This window comes from Ursus arctos, unplaced genomic scaffold, assembly GCF_023065955.2.
Source record: "Ursus arctos isolate Adak ecotype North America unplaced genomic scaffold, UrsArc2.0 scaffold_28, whole genome shotgun sequence".
NCBI classification, from domain to species: Eukaryota; Metazoa; Chordata; class Mammalia; order Carnivora; family Ursidae; genus Ursus; species Ursus arctos.
Genome location: NW_026622963.1, coordinates 30,202,253 through 30,227,731, shown reverse-complemented (window position 1 = coordinate 30,227,731; position 25,479 = coordinate 30,202,253). Strand labels below are relative to the sequence as shown.

At 46.0% G+C, this 25,479-nt stretch overlaps 1 protein-coding gene across 2 annotated transcripts in view; it reads right to left on the bottom strand.

Moving 5' to 3' along the window:
- The window catches only part of AGBL1 (AGBL carboxypeptidase 1), a 708,586-nt gene extending 691,294 nt beyond the window's left edge, over positions 1 to 17,292 (bottom strand). Inside the window, exon 1 of one of the 2 annotated variants that reach the window (XM_044388396.3) lies at positions 16,941 to 17,292. In XM_044388396.3, the coding sequence (XP_044244331.1) occupies positions 16,941 to 16,991 (51 nt within the window). In that variant the 5' untranslated portion in view covers positions 16,992 to 17,292. The remainder of the gene's footprint in view (positions 1 to 16,940) is intronic. The other variant, XM_044388398.3, reaches the window with a different exon arrangement.
- Between the last annotated feature and the right edge of the window lie 8,187 nt (positions 17,293 to 25,479).

Here is a 25,479-nt window from a genome sequence, read left to right as displayed (position 1 = left end):
AGGCCTCCATCCCGGGACCCCGAGATCATGACCTGAGCCAAAGGCAGACGCTTAACCCATGGAACCACCCAGGTGCCCCTACAGCTGAAATCCTAGAGAAGACCAGCACGTGCAGAGGTAAGAAGTCTGAAAGCAGGACGGCAGGTGGGGGCAGCTCAGTGCAGGGTCTGATATCTTCCAGAAAGATCACAGGAAGGAAAATTTTCTAGGCTCCTCCTACGAAAGCCAAAATGTCCCAGGATAAATTGGCAAAGCCTTGGTCAGCAGGAAAAGGCATCTGAACAAGAAATTCTTGTTCTCAGGATGAGAGCATCCTATGGCTGCTACTTGGGGTGAGTCCCTCCAGAGGAAGGGATGCTGGGGCATAAGGTAGGGCCATGCTGAGATACTCAAGGAGAAGGTGTCTACCTTCTATGAAAGGCTCCATCTGCCAGGGAGACTGGAAGGACTGAAGCACTAGATTCTCATTGCTTATCACCGTGGCTACGTTTCAGATAAGGTGTGCTCATAATATTATGCACCCTAACCAATAAATTTAATTCCTCCATCTTCCAACCGGTACTCAGTCTAATAAATGTATGACCTTAAAAAAAATTATAACTCATACATGTCTTCTGCCCAACAGTCCTCGGATGCAAGGAGAGAATCATGGGATAATATACTTTTACCCCAGGGGCGCCTGGGTGGCACAGCGGTTAAAGCGTCTGCCTTCGGTTCAGGGCGTGATCCCGACGTTCCGGGATCGAGCCCCACATCGGGCTCTTCCGCTATGAGCCTGCTTCTTCCTCTCCCACTCCCCCTGCTTGTGTTCCCTCTCTCGCTGGCTGTCTCTATCTCTGTCGAATAAATAAATAAAATCTTTAAAAAATATATATATACTTTTACCCCAAAGACTATCTAATCCAGGATTCTCTCGAAAGGTCAGAAACCTCCTATTTTACCCCAAAGACTACGTAATCCAGGATTCTCTCGAAAGGTCAGAAGCCTCCTACTGAGAATATCAGACCTGGATTTGATGCTACAGGAAACATAGCATTAAATATCACTGAATCACATGGAGAAAAAAAATGTTTCTTCTCGGTAAAGTGTATATTCTTATTTTGGGAAATGTCTGTTAAAGTCTTAGTTATTAATGTATTTCCAATCCCTCTCCAATAGCTGCTGATCCTTTTAGAAAAGACAGGCCTCAGGCTCAGAGACTCCACAAGCGACAGTGCCTCGCTGACTTTAATAGCATTGTGTTATTTATATTAAATTTATTTTTGTGGCCACTTCCTATTTGTGCTAAAAGCTATTGCTATATTTATGGCTGCATGTAAAGTGTCACCTTCAGTGAAGTTAAAATGAATACATTTACTGGAAAGAAATCGTGTTACGTAAACAATAGTATCGAGTAATAGTATTGCTGATCTAAATGTACGAAAAAATAAGCGTGAAACTGGCACATACAAATGACTAAAATTGAGGGAAAACTGACCTCATTCCAACTCCTTATTTTATTTAAAAAAATTTTTTTTCTACTCCTTATTTTAAAGATGAGGAACTGTGACCCAAAGGGTTCTATGCCTTGCCCAGATCACACAGTCAATCAGCAGCAAAGGCAGGACTCAAACTTAGGTCTCGTGATGCCCCGTCTCACTGGTCATCATGATCATGGATGCTGCTGGGGGGCCTTCTGGGTCTCCCCTTCAGGACTGAGGCATGACCCCCGCTCCGGGAGGGAAACTTACTCATTGGCACCTCTCACCTGTGTCCCCCCTCTGGAAATTGTGGTCAGGTTACGAGAGTCTCTAAGGACATGTCCCCTATCTGGAAACAGCCGTGTCCAACGACAGGTCCCCAGTGCAGGGGCAGAGGTATAAAGGCTCACCCACCCTCTGAACAATAGGGCAATTGTTAAAGGACCTTCCAAGTTCCAGAACACCCTGTGAGATCGGCTGGAGCTTTTGCTGTGACTACACTGCAGGTTGAACTCATCCCTCTGTCCAATCCTGCTTCCTTCTCCGTCCCCCCTTGACCGCCCCCCTCCACCCCCGTGCGTGGACCCTAGGCACTCCCCAGGAAACTTTCTGCAAGTAAATCTCTGTCTTCAAATCAATTTCCCAGGAAGCTTATAAAACATCATGTTTCCTATTTTAAAGGAAAACATGAAGTTACTTATCAGAATACCATATCATTAAAGGGAGCAGAGCAAAAGCAAGTAAAGAGAATATTTGAATTAGCTGTGACCAGATTAGAATTTTAGAATTCATTGCCAAAGTCTGCTATAAAGCTTAAATAGCAAGAAACCAAGTGGAGTATAACAGATAACATGTGAGCTTGAGGGGATTTTTTGGCCCGAAATGAATCATCAGATCAGAAACGAGAGCTTCAACTTCACCCACAACGTTAGCTGTAGATTCAGCTCCACGTTTTGAAGTGGTGAGTGCAAATACAGAGATTGGATATTTGAATGTCTGTCTACATCAGATAGCAATTTCCTAATATTGTTTTAAAGATATGCTATTTTAAAAGAACTTCCAACATGATTCCAAAAACATGAAATAGAACATAATAAGGAAGTTTCCTCACCTGACAAACTCAACAAACAATGAAGTACTGCTAGGTATTTCGGGAAAAACGGACTTGAGTCAGGCACTGTGTCTATTTTCAAGGAATGAAGAGCATACTAAAGGGTGGGGACTCTATCACGATGCCTTTAAAGATGGCTGCCTCATTCCGTCCTATCCTGCCAGGACTTCAGCTACATGTAAGCCAGACCCTCTCACTCTATCCTCTATGACTCCTACCTGCCCTTCTAATGTTCAATTCTTTTGACCTTTTGTGCTTCGTTCTGGATAATTTCTGATGACCTGATTTTCACTTCTCTGTTCAGCCAAGTCTCATCTGCAGTTAACCCTATCCATCCAGTTCTTCTTTCTGATTATTTTATTTTTCAGTTTAAGAATTTCCACTTGGTTCCTTTTCAAATCTTCCATATCACCTCTGATGGATTATAGTTCACTGCCAAATTTTTCACACTTGCCCTTAATCTCTTTGGACATAGTAACCAAAGCTCCCTTACATTCTGGGTCTGGTAATTCCAGTTTCTAAAGAACTGGAATCTAATTCTGTTATGTTATTCCTGCTAGTATTTACTTATACTGATTTATTTCACCTTGTGCCTAGTTTTCAAATTATTGGTAGAATTTATGTAAGGCCTCGTAGGACACTTTCTTCCACTAATGAGATTTTAATTTGTACTTCCAGGCACCCAGGGCCCCTAGAGATCTGAGACCACCTGTCCAATTCTGAAGACATTTCTGGGCCACCAAGATAAGGTGAAGAAAATAGCTCAACGTGAAGATGAGCTTATGTCTCGTTCACCTTTACTTTTAGGAAGCAGCCCTTCCGGTATCAGCTCAAAAGCAGAGAGTAGTTTGCCAAGGTCCCCATTCTTGGCAAGTCCTATGTCTTAACTCTTATTCTTCTCGATGTGCAAAGCCATAGAATATATACAACTCAGCCTTTCCAACCACACCTTCCAAAACAATAAATGACTCCAAGGCAGAAGAGCCAGAGTTTTGCTCTTCTCTCTGGGTTCCCTACCTCTCCTGACCTCAATCCATTAAATGTTCATTATCTTATTAGAATATTAATGCTCTTTAGAAAAAGTATTCCTATTTTATCCACACTTTTTAATTGGGTCCGGTGTGAACGTTGTTCTGAATTATCTAATCTATTATTCAGGAGCAGAAGTTCATGGAAGGTTAGAGATTGTTTGAGATTTCCCCTTCCTCCAAAAATATACGGGGCATTTTGTTATCTCTTCACTTATAATAATGCATTATAATCATTTGTTCATATGTTAACCCAAGCAATCATGTGGCATTGATTTTTATTCAAACTGCAGGCAAATCCTCTAAGATTTAAATGCTTGGTTTAAATGTATACATATGCTTATCTAGGGAGAGGGTCTGCAACTTTCAGGAGATTCTCAAATGTATATCTGGTTCGTGTTCATACAGTGAGCTCTGGGAGGACAAGGACCATGTCATATTTATTTTGGGATTCCCAATGCCTAACAGAAGTTTGTTGAATAAAGAACGTCTATATTTATAACAAAGCAAAGAACAGATGATTTAAGAGAGAAGTACACATGCTTGGGGGTTACTTCGGAGGTGGGAGAGATATCATCCATTCAGGTTATCAGAAAAGGGATTTTTTTTTTGGAGGGAAAAGTAACATTTCAGTTGATCCAGCAAAAGTACTTATGACTTTCACAAGTACAGATCAGGAATGAAAGATGTAAGACTAAGTAGTGATTTGGAAATAAGAATATTGTGCTCGGTTTGGAGGCATGAGGGAAATGACTCAATTGGACAGTATTGTGGGGTTTCCCTTGTGCAATCAGAACTTACCTCTAACTATTCCCACCTTGAAGAGCAAGAGCTCCATGCCATGAAACAGACCCAAATAAAGACCTCAGGAAAGTGAAAACTGAAATTATTTGCAAAAGTTTGTTCGTGCATTTATCTGGGGAGTCTTTAGATTTCAATGCCATCAAAAAGTGATCTGTGATACCCTGCTTCCTGGAATTAAAAAAAAAAGAAGAATTGAAAGATTGAGAATCATTGCCCTTTAATTTTAAAAAAAGACTAGTATGAATTAACAAAGGTATATAGGCATAGCTGAACACGTTACAGCTGCTGAGTCTTCCGATCTCCCTCCAGAGACTTGGAGTGATGCTAATAATGTGTTCTCAGCCAGTCACCACAGAATAGAATGGTCCAGGGAGCAGAGGGGGACAGGTGTGACCGCAGCATTCTGGATCTCATTCCTCCTGACACTAGTCATTAGCATTTGGAAGACTTTCAACAGGATAGTGCCTGGTTGATAATATTCTGAGAACCTTGCCACCCATTACCTAGTACAGGCTCTGGCACAAGAGAGTTGTTCAATAAATGAATGAACCATAACAAGAGAGTCATAATATAGCAAGGAAGCAGATGATATTGCTGGGAAAATCTCCTAGCACTGAAGTATGAAAACCATCAAAACATAGAGGATGCTGGCCCAGGGGATTCAAGTCAAACAGAAAGTTAGTGGCAGCATCCAAAATCAACTCTGGCCTCCTGAAACCCAGCCAGGAAACCTTTTTATGTTCATTTTAAATAAACATTTATGTCAAATGTAAAGCTTCCAAATATTATCAAGCAGAGTTCTGTTGGATGTTACAGAACTGGGATCTTCCAGGAAAGAAATGTGAAGAATATAAGTTTAACTGTTTTGCCACATGCTGGTGAAGTGTGGGATGGCAGAGCAGTTCTATGAAAGCAGGAATGCTTAAGAAAAAGAGAATGCTACAGGGTTAAATGTAAACATCATTAAATGTAAGAGTGAGATCATGGGGGAAAAATATTTCATGGACAAAAATAATCAAAAAGAAAATTAAGGAGTGCACTTGTCGTGATGAGCAATAAGTGATGTGTTGAATCACTATATCATACACCTGAAACGAAGATAACGCTGCATGCAAAAATAGTAATAATAATCACCCATGAAAGGAAAGTTCGGTAAAGTTGACTATTGGAATGTAACATATCTAACATCAAAAAAAGAAAAAAACATAAAGTCAACTTCAAGTGAAACCCTAGAAGAAAATGTACTTCTATTTACTTAAATTATGGTACATCCATATACTAAACTACTATATAATGACCACAAAAGATTGACCTGGGTCTAAATGTGCTGACTTGAAAGATCCTCAGTTATACTGATGTGTTGGAAAAGCAAACTGACAATAGTGTGTTAAAATGATACAGACATCATAGTTATAGAAACATACATATTATCGCTTGTATATAACCATCTAAAAAAATAGACGGCAGACCCTTGTGTGGTTGCCTTCCGGAGCAGGACTTGATGGGGGCATTTTTACTCCCTATAATTTATATCTATGTGTTAACTAAATGTTTATAATAATGAGTTGATATTACTTTTTTCATTTTTTATTGTTGAAGTACAGTTGACGTACAATGTTACATTAGTTTCAGGTATAAAACATAGTGACTCAGCAATTCTGTACGTTACCCAATGCTCACGACATTCAGTGTAGTGACCATCTGTCACCATACAACGTTATTACACTATCATTGACTCTATTCCCTATGCCGTACCTTTCATCTCCGTGACTTATTTATTTTATAACTGGAAGTTTTTACCTCTAATCCCCTTCAACCACATCACCCATTCTCCCAACGCCTTCCTTGTATTACTTCTTTAATCGGGAAAAAAAATGTTTATTGGTAACAAGGACAGATAAAAGGAAAAGAGATGCTATACCTGATAAGTAACCGCGATGGCTAAGAGCAAACTAGAGCCTGGCTGTGCCTGGGTTCGAATCCTGATTCTGCTACTTACAGGGAGCAAGTGCCTTGTGTTCCTCCTCTGCAAAATGAGGATATTAATTGTACCTACTGTATAGGAGTGTTGTGAGGTTACGTGAAAAAATACATGAAAAATGCATAGAATAGCTCCTGGCATATAGTAAGAGCTCAACAAATGTGAGTGGCTCACAGCAAAAACACTCCTTCAATTTTAATACCCATTCTTCTTTAAACGTTATCATCATCTTTGCCTCTTCTACAGTCCAAAATTTTAGCTGTCATTTAGGGAATCTTTTTTTCTTTAGAATATATATGTATATGTATATATGTATATATGTGTATGTATTTATATGTGTATGTATATATAGTGTATATGACATATACCAGAGCAGGGGTCAGCAAACTCGGTCAAGGGCCAATGGATGGATAATATATATATATTATGATTTAATAATGAAAGCCAAGGAGAAAAGGGGATTTGCTTATAGCCTCTTTGTAATATGAAAAGTGAAAGACATCTGCGTTGTTATAGGAGCTACTTGGATTAATTCAAGTCTTTAGAGGGATGGGATAAGGACGATTAGGATTCAGAAATGCAGGGCATTGAACTGTACTAATTGGCGGGATCCAGAGATTAGAGATTTTAATAAACCCAAACACTTGGGTTTGTTTGGTTTTGGGGGGGTGTGTTTTGTTTTTGTTTTGTTTTTGTTTTTGGCAGGATAGGGAGACAATTCATTACTCACACTTATTACAGATGCTGCCTTCTCCCCAAATTCCCGAGGGAAAGTTTCATCAGATACCCCAACTGTGAAATCTGACCTTGTCTTTCATCTGAAACCTGAGGCTAATGCCATCCTTATCACCACCTGGAATCCTGATCATAAGCAGAATGGCTCTCTTGACCTCTAGGAAGAAACTTCTTCTAAACCTCCACATCTGTTGCTTATATTCTCTCTCCTTATCGAGGACCAGAATTCATATCTACTCAAGACCTGCAGACAGGTGGCAGAGTAATCAGCTAGCAGAATTCACTAAACGGAGGAATGACCCTAAGTCTCCAGTAGAACTAAGTTTGCAGCGACTAAGATCAGAATAGTTTCAACATTCCAGAGGTCAGTTTCCAGACCAGGAGAAATTCAACCCTCATGGACCAGCAGTGAGTTAATGTAGCATTGGCCTATGACTGTCATTTCCCAAATGTGTTCCATGGCTCCCTAATGTCCTGTGAGATACTAGTGGGGTTTTACCATAAAAATTATCCTGTCCCCAAGATGGTTTGGAAATGCTATATATTATATCCCCAACTTAATATACCGTGTACCTTTTATTATTCAATTAACAAATATTTATCGAGCACCTACTATGATTTAAATAGTGCTTAGGTAGTAGAGATAAGGAGGGAACAAGACAAATGAGATTCCTACTCTGATGGAAGAAGGAAGGGAGGACACAGAGAAGTATCAGGGAATATAAGGGGGGTTTTCCTAAAGATTTTATTTATTTATTTGTCAGAGAGAGAGAGAGAGCGCCCAAGCAGGGGGAGCGGCAGGCAGAGGGAGAAGCAGGCTCCTCGCTGAGCAAGGAGCCCAATGTGGGACTCAATCCCAAGACCCTGGGATCAAAACCTGAGCTGACGGCAGATGCTTAACTGACTGAGCCACCTGGGCATCCCAGGGAATATAAGTTCCTTGCAGAGAGTCAAACTAGAGATAGGGGACCATGTGACCTGGAAACTCTTTGAGTAAGACGTTTAAACTGAGGGCCGAAAGACATAAGGACTTGAAAAGATTTTTAAAAGATTAATGATCTTTTAGTAAAGACCTCTAGTAAATTGATCATGACATTTCAAATCCATCTGTCACTAAGACCCTCTGCGAGTGGAACACCTATTGGCATCCCAGGGAAACTGGTGTTCGATAGAACCTAGCTTGAGAAGTGCTAGTTTGATATCTTGTGCCGGTGGTGCTGTTGGATGCAAGCCACAACTACAGAACAGCCAACTGTGAGGCTGATTAATGCTGCTGAAATGACCTTGAAAGCCCACTCCCAGAGGGCTGATGGACACGATCACTGCCTCCACCGATCCCTGGAGAAGTGAAGGCAACAGCAGCAGAAATGACTCGGGACATGGCTTCTGGACTGTACATTTCAGGTTCTGTAAGACTTGCCCCCAGAGGAACCCTGACATCCAGAGCATCATTCCATCTGCTGCCTTGGCAAGAAGGGCAGCCTGCTGGTCGAGCAGGACACCCATGGAAGAGGAGGGGACATCCCCCGTGGGATCTTGCGGCTGCAACAGGCCCTGCTGCACGATACTTTCTCTCTCCATCCTACTTCCCACCGTTATACCAGGCTTGTGACCAAAGGTCTCCAGACCAGGGGTTGGCAAACCACCGCCCACTGGCCAACTCCAGCCTCCGACTGTTTTTGTACGTAAAGATTTACTGGAACGCAGCCATGCCCACTCCCTTGCATACCATGTATAGCTACAGCAGCAGGACTGAGTAGTTGTAACAGATCTTATGGCCCACAAAGCGTAAAAAATTTGCTCTCTGGCCCTTGACCGAGTTTGCTGACCCCTGTTCTAGGCATCCTCTTGGCCAGTCCTTCCAGCCTTGTGGGGACGGTTGCTATCCTCCCCAGGGATGCCAACTGAGGGGCAGGAGGAGGGGGTCCTTCATTTTCCCAGCAGGCACTTACCACCTAGGAAGACCTGCTCAGAAACTTCTCGATGCCCTTCCTTTTCCCCAGAGAGTCAATACACCTGGAGATGACACCAAGCAATACCACTAATGTCAGAGTCCCTCCGCTCAAATCCCAGCGATGTCACTCACTCACTTTGTGACAGTGGGAAACTTGTCAACCTCTCCAGTCTTTTAGAGCTTTAAAATGAGGATAAGGATACTACCTGCCTCTTAGGGTTGCTGCAAGGATTCAATGAGACAATGCATTTGAAGATTTTTGCATAGTTCCCAACTGTTCAATAAGTCTTAGTTATTATTTGAACTATTACTATGAGAGGGACCACATGGGGGAACCGAACACATAGAGCATGAATCTGACAAAGTTCCTCCATGCAAAGCCTCTCAAGCCACCTCCAACATGCATACCTATGCTCACAAAACCACGTACTAGAATGTTCACAGCAGCGACGTTTGTTAGAACCCAAGAAAGGAAAGGACGCCAAATACCATCAACTCTAGAAAGGACAAATAATTCGCGGTATGTTCTTACAACGTAATGCTCTGCAGCAAGGAGAATGGGAATAATCTGCAACTACAGGCATCCCACATAGAGGAAGCTCACAGGGCCCAGTCAAAGGAGCCAGACACAAAGGAGGATTGTACTTTATATGAAGTACAGAGCATGCATGACTGACTGGTGGTATTAGAAACCAGGCTAGCGTCTACACTGGGGGAACAGTGACTGGAGGGAGGGAGGGAGGGGGTGTTCTGGGATGCTGAGAGTTCACCGTTTCTTCATCTGGGTGTTTGTTATGGGGACGGATTCAGTTTGCAAAAATGTATTTTAAAAAGGGAAGAAAGCAAGGAGGGAAGAAAGAAGGGAAGGAGAGAAAGAAGGGAAGGAGAGAAAAAAGCAGGACAGAAGAGAGGGAGGGAGAGAGGAGGCAGGGAGGGCAAGAACAAATATGTATTGTGCACATACTCGGCACTATTCTGCTTGCTTCCATGTCCTTTGTCCTCCTTATTCTTTCATTCCTAGAATCTCTACTCTTAATCTCTGCCTCATCCTATACACTCTTTTCTCTAATGAAAGCCTGGTGTGGAGAGCTATCAATTTGAAGTAATATTCGCTCAGTGAAAAAGTACAGATCCCACAAACCCTCAAGTGCCTTCATTTCAGGTTTAGCAAGAGGATCTGGAGGTCACAGCCGAGAAGGTGCATTTCTCTGTGCCCATTTCTGAAAGAGGAAGAGGCCCCCAGCCCGCCTGACTCAGAGATGCGCACTCCACTCTTAGAGATAACAGTAATTGGTCACGCAGACCAACTCCCCTCCTTGGTTACAAACTTCCCCAACTCCCAGGGCTCAGATTGACACCGTTCAGCTTTTGGAAGAGTGGTTCCATTTGAAAACATCATGCTAGCTGAAATAAGCCAGACACAAAAGGGCAAGTACTGTGCGATTTCATTCAAATGAAGGACCTGGAATAGTCAAATTCACAGAGACAGAAAGAAGAATGGCGATGGCCAGGGGCTGGGGGAGGGGCAGTGGGAAATCAGTGCTTAATGGGTACCAAGTTTCAGCCTGGGGACTTGAAAAAGTGCTGGAGATGGAGGGTGGTGACAGTCGCACACAATGTAATGCGTTTAATGCCACTGATCTCTATACTTACAAATGATTAAAATGGTAAATTTCATGTAATGTATATTTTACCACAATAAAAAAAAAAAGTGGTTCCAGTTTTAGTAACTGAGTCAGTTGTGGAGTAATTGTTGCCAGGTTACAGATTCCTTCTGTGGGCATGGGTCTCTGTGTTGGCCATTTGCTTCAACATGTCACCAGTAATGCCAAATTTCTGAAAGCGATGTTGGCCCTCTGTCCCTCCCCCCTGCCTTACAGAGATGGGTGTTCAAGGAGGCAGTCAGATCCAGAATCTGGGCTCAGGGGATGGAAATGCCAACTGCTCTCAATTCCCAAGTGAGGATAGGACTTTTCTTTTCTTTTACATCAGAAACAATTTTTTTTCTGTGTGACTTAATTTTAAACTACCCCACTTGTTTTGTTAGTTTCGAGTTTTTATTTAAATTCTAGTTAGTTAACGTATAATGTAATATTGGTTTCAGCAGGAGAATTTAGTGATTCAACATTTCCATACAATACCTGGTGCTCATTACATCAAGTGCCCTCCTTAATGCCCATCCCCCGTCTAGCCCACCCCCCCACCTACTTGCCTCCATCAACCCTCAGTGTGTTCTCTATAATGAAGAGTCTCTTAAAGTTTGCCTCCCTCTCTTTTTTTTTCCCTTCCCCTATGTTCATCCATTTTGTTTCTTAAATTCCACATGTGAATAAAATCATATGGTATTTGTGTTTCTCTGACTGATTTCTTTCACTTAGCATAATGTATTCTAACTCCATCCATGTCCTTGCAAATGGCAAGATTTCATTCTTTCTGACAGCTGAGTAATATTTCATTGTGTGTACATATACACCACATCTTCTTTATCCATTCGTCGGTTGATGGACATTTGGGCTCTTTCCATAATTGAGCTATTGCTGATAACGCCGCTACAAACATTGGGCTGCACGTGTCCCTTCAAATCAGTATTTTTGTAGAGGATAGGACTTTTCAACTCAACGCTGGTCTTTAAATACAGCCATGTTATCAGAGCTGCTTTGACACGGGAACATTTAAATGGGCCTCTCAATTTGTTTCTTCCAGATCAAAAAAAAAAAAAAAAAGGAAAGAAAAGGAGAACTGTTTAAAACAGTGTTCTTCCCCCAATCCCTGAGCTTCCATTCATCCCAGGCTTTCCCCTGGGGTGGGATTTAGGAACAGGGAGAGGCTCAGTTTGGGGTGAGGTGCAGGGCTCAGTAAAGTGACAGGAAAGGTCTGCAGGTTAGGGCTGGAAGCTGGGGGCAAGGATAGGAAGAAGACCAGGAACAGAAGGCAGGTCAGCGATGGGGCGGTTGGGGGGGAACACATCACACTACTTGACAAGAAAAAGCGGCGATGTGATCATGTCAAAAGACGCCCTGTCCAAATAGCTTAAGAACTGTTGCCTTGGCTGACTGTCCTGTGGCCGCCACCACCCGCATTTAGAGGCAGGCAGCCATTCCCAAGGGCCTGGTTAGATCTGAAGCCTACACTCAAGATTTTCCTGCACGGGGGCAAACTCTCATTTCCATCTCCTTTCTTCCCCTTCATGAGCTTTCAGTTTTACTCAAACGCGGCGCCATGGTAAGCCCCGAATCCTCTCTACACTCTTCTGACATGGGGAAGATCACTGGGCACCCTCCCCACTCTGGGGACCACACCTTCCCCTGCTGAAATCTGACCCATTTTCTGAGGCCTTTCCTGAACCTCCAGCCAGAAGGTTTCTTCTCCCAACTTTCATAGAATTTGTTTTCGATGTTTTACCTTTACCATGGCATTCATCACATGCAGACTTGCTCTACAAATATTTTTATCCTCCTACCTTTTCACTTGAACATTGCATTTTCATGAAAGCAGGGACTGTGTTTGATTATAGTAATCGCTATTTATCGGGCACATACCACCATGCTTACCTTTTTACATCCACTTTTCTCTAAACATATAATAGGCCCATGAATCGGTACTATAATTCTCATTTTACAGATGAAAAAATTTCCGTAAAGAGAATTTCAATAGTTTGTGCTGAGTCACAAAAGTTTTGAATGGCTGAGCCAAGATCCAAAGACATTCTATTCTTAACACACCATCCTACCAAATAGTCTTCTCTAGATGTCTTTTAGCACATAGAAAGCTATGGATGGATGGATGGATGGATGGATGGATGGATGGATGGATGGACGGATGGAGGAATGGAGGGAGGGAGGGAGGGAGGAAGGGAAGGGGGGATGGAGGGATGGATGGATGGAGGAATGGAGGGAGGAAGGGAAGGGGGGATGGAGGGATGGAAGGATGGATGGATGGATGGATGGAGGAATGGAGGGAGGAAGGGAAGGGGGAATGGAGGGATGGAAGGATGGATGGATAGAGGGATGAATATTGAAAATATCCAATTGACTCAAATCAAAAGTGCTACCTTCATTTATCAAGAGTTATTTATCCACATAACAAACAAGATATGGAAGGTTTTAGTCCTAAATAAGACTCCCTCTTTCATAAAGAATCCATATCCCCTCAACCTTCAGGTTCCATCAGGCCAAGGTAATACCTTCAACATAAAGAATGAGTGGGCATTCCCTAGGTCATGTAAGCGACAGAGACCAGTGGAAGGACTTTGGAGTGACAAGATCCACTTCACGCCCTTCCTTTAGGGATTTTCTACGTTTCTGTCATGAACCCTTGAGGGTCAGTGTCCTCATCTACAAGACAGAACAATCACACCTCCCTCACAGGTGGTAGAGAGAGTGATGTTTAGTGATGAGCGTGAAAACTTGGCATAGAGAGGATCCTTAATAAATGTTCATTTCGTTCCAACCTCTAATTCCAAAGAACTTAAGGGAATGTGAGAGCAACAGGTTCTTGAAAAACAAAGCACCAAATAAAGGCTTCTCCCCACTTCTAGCTCAGTACCCGCCTACATGCCACCATCCCCTTCATTCTCTGGTGTGACTGGCACCAAGTCACCCCTCAGACACTGACAGATGCCAATTCTTGCCAACTTTGTCCCTTTCTCATTTGACACCTGTCCTTATGGGATTTTTCTTTTTCTTTGCTTCTACTGATGCTTGAAATTAAAACAGACCAGTTTGTTTTCACATTTGTGTTGTGGTTGAGGTAGGGCTCTGCAAATCCCTCAGTCTCGGACTCCCCAAAAGAGAGAATTTCTGTAATCTCCAGAAAGTCTACACAGTGCTTGCTACCTAGAATCCTCTTGATTTGTCCAAACCTTTCTGTTTATGTCCAGGGGGAAGGCTCAGTTTCCGCTCCACCTGGCCCTATGGATGTATGATAAATGGATAGTCCCACATCCTCTGTGGAGAATTCTAGAAAGGAAATTTTCAAGCAGATGTTTTGGAAACAAAACTCCCAAGCTTGTGAAAGAAACGTATCAATCACCATTTTTTCGCTCATCCCCTCTTCTCAGCCCAGGGGCTGAAATCACCTGTTGTTGTCCTGGAAATAATCCTTGGAGGAAGAAGGCCAAGGGGAAAAGTGAAGTTGTGGTCCCATCTGGGTTTTCTATTATCTAAGCTTAATGCTAACTCGAGGCAGGAAGCTTCACATCCTGCAGCCTGATTCACAATCCATAATAGATAATGTTCCTGGAGCCCAAGTTGAGAAAAAGGAGTTCGCTATGCACATCTTGGCAAAGATGCAGACCTCGGATTCAGTGTGAGCAGCTAGAACATAAAATAATAACGTACAAATGCAAGCAGCAAAACTGTGGCCCCGTGGCGGCTCAGAGTGCGCCAAAGCTGACCGAATAATTATACATTTTTCATGTGCTGATAAGGGGCTTAATTGGCATGTTGTGGGACGCTGCGGGGTGAGGACTCGCGGCACCAGAGCTGGCGTGGAGCCCACATCCTGCTCTCCTGGCAGCTCCCCATCTTCCCCATTAGCTCAAACCACATGGAGAGATGAGAGCAGGACAGAATGAGACACCTTCCTTTTTTTCCAAGTATATTGGAGTGCACCCAGGAAAGAAAGCAGGGCAGGTTGATGAACAGGGTGGCAAGTGTTCCCAGCTTCTCCACTGTGTCCTCGACCAGGGAAGTCATAAAAAGCACAGTCGTTTGAAGAGCCATTTATAGTTTACAAACGCTTGTCAAATGGATTCTCTTAATCCTTGCACAAAGCACTGAGAAACACATCATGGTCCCCTTTTACAGATATAGAAATGATGGTTCTGAGAGGTTGAGGGACTTGCCTAAGGACATCCAGCTGGTAAATACCAGAAATGGGGACAGGGTCCAGTTCTGTCTCTCACACCTGCGCGGTGGGCTGCCTCTCCCTCACCCAGACCCCCGAGACTCAATCTGATCTTCTGCCTCAAACCCAAGCTGTGAGTCAGGGACTTGGAAAATGTCTGGGTGAAAATCTGATTGTCATTCCTTCGGGACAGAGATGAGCTGTGTTTAAACTGAGGTAGGAAAATCACTTCCCCCTTTTCTCATTTGCACAACAAAAGGTAATATTCGGGGAATGGATTATTTCTTCATGACCTGGTTAGGACCGACTTGAATTAGTAAGAACTTTGGGATTCCCCAGTCGAAAGAATTTCGGTGAAACTTTTCTCAGAATCGCGGCGGCTCTCGAGCGTAGAGCATCAAACCTATAGTGAAGCATCATTCCACAGAATATCTGCTCTGGGTTCTCGTTTTTTAACGTATGTCAGGGTTCTGACGTCCGCTGCCAAAACAGGAACAGGGCTCATGGAGGCAGTTGGAGAGAACTGGACCAGGAACCCATATCAATTCAACAACTAGATTCTGATCAGTGAAGCACACAGGTGAAGCATGTTCCGGTTATTTTAATGTTCTGGTTAATTGGGAACTAAGTAGGGTATATTGAACATAATTAAATCTTTCTTTGATGATTGAGAATCTTGCATTGCCCTGGAGCGATCATTCTAAATATCAATTATAAATCCCCACTGGTGGGAATACAGGAGATTGAGGTGAAACTGCAGTGACTTCCAGTCCAACTGCGAATTTATTTTGAGGTCCACTCCCACCCCCCAACACTTCTAGCCCGGATGCATTCTTGCCCTTGATGCATCAGATAGAAGGGGTCAAGGGATGTTAAGTCAACTGGATATAGAAGTTCTTTGGTGCGTGTCACAGTTTATCAAGTAGTTTCATGACCTGGGGAAGCTATTTTACTTCAGAGACTTGGTTTCTTTGTCCACTGGAAGGCTGGATTTATTGGCTCTGAAATTTTTTAGGGGTACAGATTTCCTAAGGAGGAAAACTACATAGCAGGGTAAGGTGAACGTCAGTACAAAACATCTACAATCTGAATCAGGGGCTGGGGTCACGGGGTCCCTGAAGCCCATCCTCTTGTGAGGCCCGTCCATGGACTTCAGGTCTAGAATCCCGGAGCATAAGACCTCTTCGGCCCCTGTGAGCCCGGCATTCCCTGCAACGGGTTAAGTGCGAGCATCTACCCAAGGCTTCGAGCGGCGGTTCTGGGCCTTACCTGCGCATTGAGTCCGCCTAGGGAGTTTCAAACTTCCAGTGCTCAGGCTGCTCCCCAGACCAATTAAATCCAAATTTGGGCGAGTGGGTCTCAGATGTCACCATTTTTTTTTTAACACCCTACAGGTGATTCTAGTGCGCAGACAAGTTTGCAGACTACAATTCTAGGACAAGAATTCTCCAGATCAGGAATGAACAGGATCCCCCAGACGGAGGCAGATTCCCAGGTCCCTGTCCCCAGTGATTCTGACTCCTTCTGGCCACACCCCACCTGGGAAGACGCACACTTAGCATGCTTCCTAGGCAGTCCTGATGCAGACCCCTCTTTGGGGCCCTGCAATAGCTGTGTAGCAGGAGAAGCCCAGAGGAGTCCACTCCTCTGCTCCCCCTTCCATTCCAGGCTGTTCTAGGCATTGCTGGCAGGTCTCCTGCCAGGTCTTCATTTGCCACGCAGGCGTTTTCTCCATCCTTCCCATCTCTAGCAAACCCGGATGTTTCAGCCCAAGCCTCTCATCCCACCAGGTCCAATAATTTAAGCAGAGCACATGATCGACACCGTCGTAGTTAATATTTAAAGACCACAGCATCACTTAGGTCAGCCTCAAGGTGAGAGCTGCTGCCGGCTCCCATGCTCTCCCTGGTTGGCAAACCGGCCGCCGGTGCCAGAGGGGACTGCGGGAACACAGCCCCGAGGCAGGCTGGCCAGCAGAGCCCGAGCCTGCCAGGCCGCGCTCCCCTGCGCCTCTTCCTACCTGAAGCGTCCGCAGCAGGACCTGCAGCCCACTGGCTTCCTGCTCTGCCATCCCCTCGTTGGGTCCCGGGGCAGCGGCTGCCTGCGGCCAGATCAGGGCTGGAGGGAGGCGGCGGCTGCCAGGCTGACCTCGCTGCCCACCTCGCGGGAGACTGCTGCACGGAGGCTCAGCTGCACATGGTGGCGCGTGTGAAGTCACCGTGGTGCAACCCTAGACCTCGGCTCGGGCGCAAAGGCCCCCTGACTCCCACTGTGGGGATTAGGTGAGCCCCGGGCCGGGGAGGGCTGAGCATCTGGGCGCGGGGGTGGAGAGGGCCCCAGTGTGAGTCACTCACCCACCTCCAGGCCCACGCGGGAGCCACCCTGGATGGCTGACAGGCATTCCCAGCTGACCTGGTCAGACTCCCTGCAGAGGCTCGCTCTGCCCTCCCCGCTCATCCCCTCCCTTTATTTTGGTCTGTTGCCGGCGCCCGGGTAACAGGAGACCCAAGAGTGCTTGCACAACCGCGCGGGCAGGGCACAGAAGCCCAGGGCCCCCTGAGGTCCCAGGCTCAGGGACTGGAGCTCTGGCCGAGAGGGAAATAAGCACCAGACATCTCCCAGCAGCGTCCCTTAAGTAACCTGCTCACTTTCAGCGGCCCCCTGTGGAGGTCGTCCTGTTATCACCCCATCTTCGTTTTACAAATGACCAAAGCCGGGAGTGGGGCCAGCCGTTAAGCCCTACAAACAGCTCACAGAGAGGCAAGCTGGTCCCAAAACTGGGCACTAACCATGACACCACCCTGCCTCTTGCTGCAGGTACAGCGATCCAGGGAATGGAGATCTGCGAGCCGGCCCTGGCTGGGTCTCCTCGAGACCGATGCAGGATCTAGGATCTCTTTCTGCGCCTTCCTCTTGCATGGGTGAGAAGGGTTTTAGTGGCTAACTGGTCACCTAATCCTCCTCCCCATGTCAACACCTAGGTGTCCTTTAGGTGCCGGCTTCTCAGGGTGCGGTCGGGGGCACCACTGGGGAGCTTGTTGGATGCCCCCTCCCCACCCCAGAGCTCCTGGATCAGAATCTGCATTTTCACAAGATCCCCAGAGGATTCACAGCTGGTGAACAAAATTACTGGAGGGCTGAAGTTTGGGAAGCCCCTCTTTTGACCGTAGTGATTACATGGCCAGGAGCAGCCTGTGTGTGTGATGTCTGACAATGTTCAACCCCACAACTGGGACCCAGGAGACATACAGCACAACTTCAGTGTGTGAAATCGGAGTGTGAGCTGAGGTTCATGACCACCCGAGAGCACAGCTAGACAGAAAGGCCTTGGCTCACGGCCAACACCCCCGTGCAGAGTTAGGGGAGCTTTGGTGAGCGTCAAGGCATCCAGCTGGCAGCTGCCCAAGCATGTTGCAGTGACGGAGGAAAGAGAGTTTGCATTTCTCGATCCTCCTCGGCCTCAACGTCCCAAAGTCCTGAGTCAAGAGTCAGGCAGCAACTTAGTCATTCCCTCCCCGATGCCAAGCCTGGCCGAGCCCTGAAATTCAAGGACAAGTTCATGGGGTTCCTGCCCTCCAGAAACTTCCAGTCTTAATGGCTTTAAATGTGAAGACTTTTCATGCCAGGAACTGATGATAACATCTCATGTGTACTTGGGGAGTGGTGGTGGTGGTGAAGCCCCTCTTGTCTCCTTACACTTCCTACCAACTTCAAGGACAGGAGGGAAGGAATAAGACTCCTAAGGATTTCCAACTTCTAGGAGGGGTGGAGCTTTTCAGGGCACATGATCTAGGATCCGCACAGGTCCCGTGTGATTAATCTTAAGGGCAGAATAATCCATGCTCCTTGACTACAGAATAAAGAAAAGGGAGGGGTGGGGGGAATAAAACCTCCCAATATATACCTAAAGAGCAGTGTGGATAAAAACCACCTTCATAGTGAGAATTCATAAAAATGACCTCTGACGACATAACTGAAGCAATTGTGGTCACACTCTCTTATGTTGGCATTCAAGTAAAATTGTCCCCATTTGAAAGGGCTCCTTGGTTCAGCTCACTGGAATTGTGTAGCACGGAGTGAGATAAAAACCCTATACAGAAAAACCCTACTTAATGACACCTTTCCCCTGCAGCACCATGAACTTGTTTCCAGTAAGATCCCTGGAAAATAAGGCAAGAAGTGTACTTCCTCTTTCTTTGGTGACATACCCATGCCACATGTCCAGCTTGGGTCCACTTCCCCATCACCCCTGACAAAGCTGCACCCTCCAGAGAACCATCACCCACTTGCGCACACAGAGACACATGGATGCCAGACTAGGAATAAAGTTCTGATTTGTGTCCTCTGATTTTCTAACAAAATTAGGGTTTGCCTCTAACTTGTTTTCAGCTTTCCATCAGTCTGCTTCAACACACTCCTCGTTTGGTCCCCCAACACTCACACCTCAACATTGCCCCGTGGGGACTCCAGCAACCTGCTCCCACCACCCTCCCAACAGCAGAAACGTCTTCACTCACAAACTGGATGAGAAATCCCCAGTAGTACCTGCATCCAAACCTCCTTTTTCTGGAATCCACCTTAATGAGAGGTCAGTTCTGTTTGTGGACTAATTTAATCTGGGTGAATAGGTGATAGCAGCTTAGTGTGTGCTTTCCCATTAATGTTTGAATTTTAGCAGGGAATTTTTAAAAAGACAGGAGTGAGATCCAAGCTTGGATAATACAATATCTCACCCACAGTAGATTGAAATGAGTGCCCATTAAACGACATGAGGCAGCCAACAGGGGAAGGTCAGGCCCTGGGGCAGGCTAGGGAGCAGACTGCCCTGTACAGAAGAGAAAGGCCTTCCTACTTGCTTCTCTTTATACGTTTTAAAGGAGGCATTTAGGGAAGCCACAGGTGGACCCAAACAGAAGTGTAGCTAGAACTCAGTCCTCTCGCTTCAAAGAAAAACACATTTAATAGTCCATAGATTCCTGTTGCAATTCAGGGGTCACCAAGACCATCTTCAGATCCAATGATTCCCTAGAAGGACTTACAGAACTCAGAAAAGCCATTATACTCGGTTACTGTTTATAATCATGGAAGGATGCAGATTAAAATCCGCAAAGGGAAGAGGCACGTAGGGCAGGGTTCAGGAGAGACCAGGCATGAGCTCCCAGTTGTCCTCCCCCAGAGGAGTCGTGCAGATGCTGCCTACTTGTCCTAGCAACTACGTTGTCAACCAGGGAAGCTCACCCAAGCCTTGCTCTCCAGGGTTTTTACTGGGGGTTGGTCATGCAGATATGACTGACCTTGGCTCCTCCAGAGGTCAAGCCAATGCCATGTAGCCTGAAGTCACCACCTAAATCATATTGTTGGTATAAACTATCTAGCATGGCTCAGGCCTCCAGGTAAACAAAAACACTCTTATCAAGCCAGAACATTCCAAGGACTTAAAGATTACCTTTCAGGAGCTGGGCAAGAGCCAGACCATTCTCTGGGCAAGGCTAACTCTTCACTGCACACCCTCCCTCTCATCCCCATAATCCCAGACCCAAGATTCTCATAGTTGCTCGTGGATAAGATGGAGAAACAAGTGCAGGCCTGGACAATTCGGATGACTTAATAGCTACTATAATGCCAGTACACAAAGAGTGGTAATAAATTGACACCAATGTGTAATATCATCCCGGGAAGTCAGTCCCCTGGCTCTTTCCTAGTCAACATTTTTATCAATGACCAGGATGAAAATAAAGGCTGCATGCTCATCAGATTTTCTGATGATACTCAGTTGAGAAAGATAGAAATATGTCATATGACATAGCTGGGATCCAAAAAGATTTCAGCAGTCTTGTGTGCCGGAGCAGATGCTACAGAGTGAAATACAGCAGAGCCAAGCGGAAGCTCCTTCCCCAGGACCCCCAACCCCAAATGTGCAAAAGTAAGGTGCAGAGACTTGACTAACCAACATTGATAGGGGAAAGGCTTGGGGGTTTAGAAAGACGTAAGACCAATATGAGTTTTCAGCATGGCCCGTATCCTAAAGTCTTTTTGATCTAATGTCATTGCCCTCAAAGTAGGGACAAACATTGCATCCGTAGCCAGGAGGACAGGAAGACTGAATGGAGGTCCCACCTGTGCAGGGCTCAGCACGGCGTCTTGCACAGAGAAATGTCCATCAATGAGAGCCATGTATTATTTTGACAGACATCACCAATAGAAGTGTCATGACCCCAACAGATGACAGCCCATCCTGCTCATTGCTGTTCAGCCTCTAGAGGCACTTGACAACGTCCCCAAGGCTGGCAGGGTGTGGAGGAGGAATGGGTTCTGAAAGTGAGAACCAGGAACAAAGGGCGGAGCTTCGAGGAGTCCCATCTGGGACAGGCACAGAACTGCCCTAAGCTTGTATGGCTGCCACACGGGGTTATTCCACAACCCTGGGGGTGCCCAGCAGGGACTGAAAGAACATTTGGTCTAAAGGTTCCAGAGGGGAATTCCAGGACTGGGGTGTCTTGGACAGACCATACATTCAGCAATGTTGCTGAGATGAAGAGAAAGAGAGGGGCTCACTGGCCCCAGGTCACAGGCTCTCTGCAATGTGTCCCACTCTCCCTGATGGCACATGGGATGATTTTGGTGGCAGTTTAAATTTCAATAGACCTGTTATATTTCAACCTATGTTGCAAAAAAAAAAAAGAAAAAAGAAAAAACCAACAACAAACCCCTAATTAGCATAATAAAACTAGTTTTCTCAGGTATTTTTTTAAAGATTTTATTTATTTATTTGACAGAGATAGAGACAGCCAGCGAGAGAGGAAACACAAGCAGGGGGAGTGGGAGAGGAAGAAGCAGGCTCATAGTGGAGGAGCCTGATGTGGGGCTCAATCCCAGAACGCCAGGATCACGCCCTGAGCCAAAGGCAGACGCTTAACCGCTGTGCCACCCAGGCGCCCCATGTTTTCTCAGGTATTAATGCTCATGATGAAATTTAAAGTTTAAAAAGGGGTCAATGTTAAACTGTACGCGTGGCGCCCGGACATGGCAAAATTCTGGAGGGATGGAGGTTAATGGCGGAAAGTACTGGAAGGATCACATTTCTCCATGCTTTCTAATACTTAGCTCAGATAATCTTCTCCCTAATCTGATAGTGAGATCAAATCTCACTCAAATAATAGCTAACTCCTCCTTTCCTCAGATACATTTTAAGCTGATTAGTATAAAGATTTACCCAAGTACATGCACGTGCCCAGTCTCTACAACAGTGACTCACATATAATGTTACCATCTTCAAGCTTCCCATTTCCTGCTCTGGTTTTCCTCATTTTTACTTTCCGGGGGTTTTCTTCTCCCGCCCCATCTCCAACACACACATTGCGTACACACTAGCGTGTGCACACACAGATACACACCTGCGCCATAACCTTTTGCCAATCAGAAGACGACGGCCTTGATAATGTGATCTCAGAGCTGGTAGACTACCCCCCTTGTCTCTCCAAAGATTTCCTTAGCTCGTCCTTGTCCGAATGCATGAAATTCCTAAGGGAGGAGGGGAGCAGAGGAGTAGAAGAAAAGGAAATCTGGGGATAGGAGCTGCTGTTGCGGGTACAGGATTCAAATGTAATCTTTGTCCTAGCCCTCTGTGGCGGACATCATTTCTATGCCCAGATGAGAAAAGTAGGGTTATATTACCTAAGGAAGTTGCCCAGGGATTTACTCCTGGATCCATCAGCCCCTGTGGCCTGTACTCTCCAAGGAGAGGAGAGGCTGAAGGTACAAAAGCCTGGGAAGGATTCTCCATGGATTTACATTCACTAGGGAAAAATGCAGACTCTTCCCTGGGAACAGAGGGGAGAGCAGGGAGCAGGACTGAAGGTTCCGCAGGGAGGACAGGAGAATAGCTTCCAGAAGCTTTAGCCGGCCTGGAAGTGATGCAGTGACTTAGATGCTCGTGAAGGCAGGTGCCTCCAGCAAAAGAGGAGGCATGACAACAGAGACTTCCTCTCCCACGGTCCCAGAGACCAGCCCTCTGACAAACCTGTTTCCACTTACAACACTGACCACCTGGGATTAAACTTTTGTCCCCTTACTTCTGAGCTGTGTGACTTTGAGAAAGTTACCTAAACTCTCTGTGCCTCAGGTGTCTCATCTGTTAAATGGGGAGGGTGAGAATGTCACCTTCCAGGGTGGCTGGGAGAATTAACTAGAGTAACACAATGTTCTCAGCACGGTGACCCACCCAGGCACACTCACTACACACAGTTGTTACTGACGTTCTTGTGATTACTATCACCGTTGTTACGGATTCTGTAACACCTAGCTCGAATAAATGAGCAATTAGATATGGAAGTGACTAAAGTAAGGTGAGGAATGGATGGGAAATTACTGAGCAGGGGTGCCCTGGCCCTCTGCTAAATTAAAGGGTGCTGGGTAGAGAAAGTGACTGACAGCCATATTTCAGCGCAGCGAGGAGCCTATGAGTTCTTATTAATCCGAAGTGTCTCTGAAATGAACTCCCTTAACCACACGGCACCTGTGCTATTGCCACCACGGCTGCCTGAGCTGAGACACTGAAGCAGGGGCTGGAGGGACAGGAGCCACAGCACCATCTGCCACGGAAAGGGGCCCACAGAGAGCCAAACCTGTGGGAGATGTGGCCGTGCAACCCTGGGTGCTTTGGCCTTTGAACAACGGTTAGCTTGCCACTTAAAGGTGAGGTGTCTAGGGACGCCTGGGTGGCTCAGTTGGTTAAGTGTCTGACTTCGGCTCAGGTCATGATCTCAGGGTCCTGAGATTGAGCCCCATGTCCCACTCCCTACTCATCGGGGAGTCTCTTTCTCCCTCTGCCTCTGCCCCTCCCCCCACTCGTGCTCATGCTTTCTCTCTCTCTCAAATAAAATCTTTGGGGAAAAAAAACAGGGGATTGGAAGCAGCATAGCTGTCTTGACTACCACCAGCCTTGGTGACAGGAACAACACAGGACACAATAGTGTGGGGCAGAGACAGCATCTTCAGGCAACACCAAATCAAGACTGTCCTTGGGTCGGTCACCGGATGATCCTGAGCTCCCCTCCTCCCCCAGACACACCAAGTCTGCAGCTACATGCAGAACAATTCCCTCTAACAGAGGACGGTAAACTGCCCCACCACAACAAAGGATAAAAGGATCACATGGAGATGCGTTGGAGGGGCAGAGACACGTCTTACCAAAACCTCTCCCGCAGTGTGGTGACACCATAGGGAGGGATCGCCTAAGTCCAGACTTTCTCCTGGAGGAGCAAGGAGTTTGTGCCCTCACCAGGCACCCCAATCTTTGGGATCTGTCCTGGAGAGACAACCCTCCAAAACGTCTGGCTTACAAAACCAACAGGACGAGGTCCAAGGGACCCAAAGGGCCATAGGGAACTGAGATACTCCTTTTAAAGGACTCACATGTGGTCTCACTCACCCCCGGAACCTAGTGTCAAAGCAGCAGTTTGGAAAGCACCTAGAACATCTGTGATGGAGCTTTGTTTGCTGATATTAAAGCATCTGCCAGAGAGGCAGGAGATAACTGGGACTGTCTCCGGAGACAGAAACGCTGGCGAGCACCCTTTTTGCATTCTCCCTTTACCCTGCTAGCGTAGGTACGGACATGGCACTCTTCCACTGCTTTGCTGAAACGGGTAGGCATGCACAGTTCAACCACACACTCCCGCTGCCTTGCTGGGGCCAGAGGGTCTGAGCAGTCCTCGCATTCTCCACCTGCCTTGCTGGAGCTGGTGGGCATGTATAGACATAGCCTTTTCTCAGTGCCTCCCTGAAGCCAGTGGGCATGCACAGCCCAGGCATTCTCCTGCTGCCTTGCTCAAATCAGTGGGCACTCCCTGCCCGCCATGCTCTCCCACTGCATTCCTGAAGCTGGAAGGCACTCACAGTCCATATAGGAAGTGCCCCCTTGATTTCCTGGCCCTGGTGGCCAGGGAGGCTGGCATTCCTGGACTCCATGGAACTATAACAATAGGAAAGACAATTCTTGGCAGGCTGCCACCCTCAGAGCACTGCACAGACAGTCTTCCCATGAAAAAGGCCTATTTACTTGTTCTGAATCCCCAGCCTGGCGGACAGGTGTCAGGCTGGCCACAAATCTAAACACTACAGAAGAGATCTCAGGAAATGTAGGCAGGGAGACACCCTCCTTACACTCTCCCCTGGCCTGGCTACAATTTGCTGGTACCCCCCAGGAAAAAGCTTAGACACCCATCTGGAGCCCTGATTTTTGCAACTGTTACTCAGGGGATACCATCAAATCTCCTGGTCTGGAGGCCGGTAGGGTTTACAATTGCAACCCCATGGGATTGTATATAGTTGCATACTTTAAAAACTGCTGCTTGAAGGTCTGGCTTCTAATCAACCTGAAACTAGGTGCTGATATTCTTTCCTTTGGAACACTGACAGGTCTTGGCACAGGAACCTATCAAGAATAAATCAGGCTGCTTAGACAATCACGAAGGCTCAATAGACAACAAGAGCTAAGGCAAGATTGAACAACAAGGTTCCTCACTTATTCAAGGCCACTCCTTCAAGACTGAGACAGA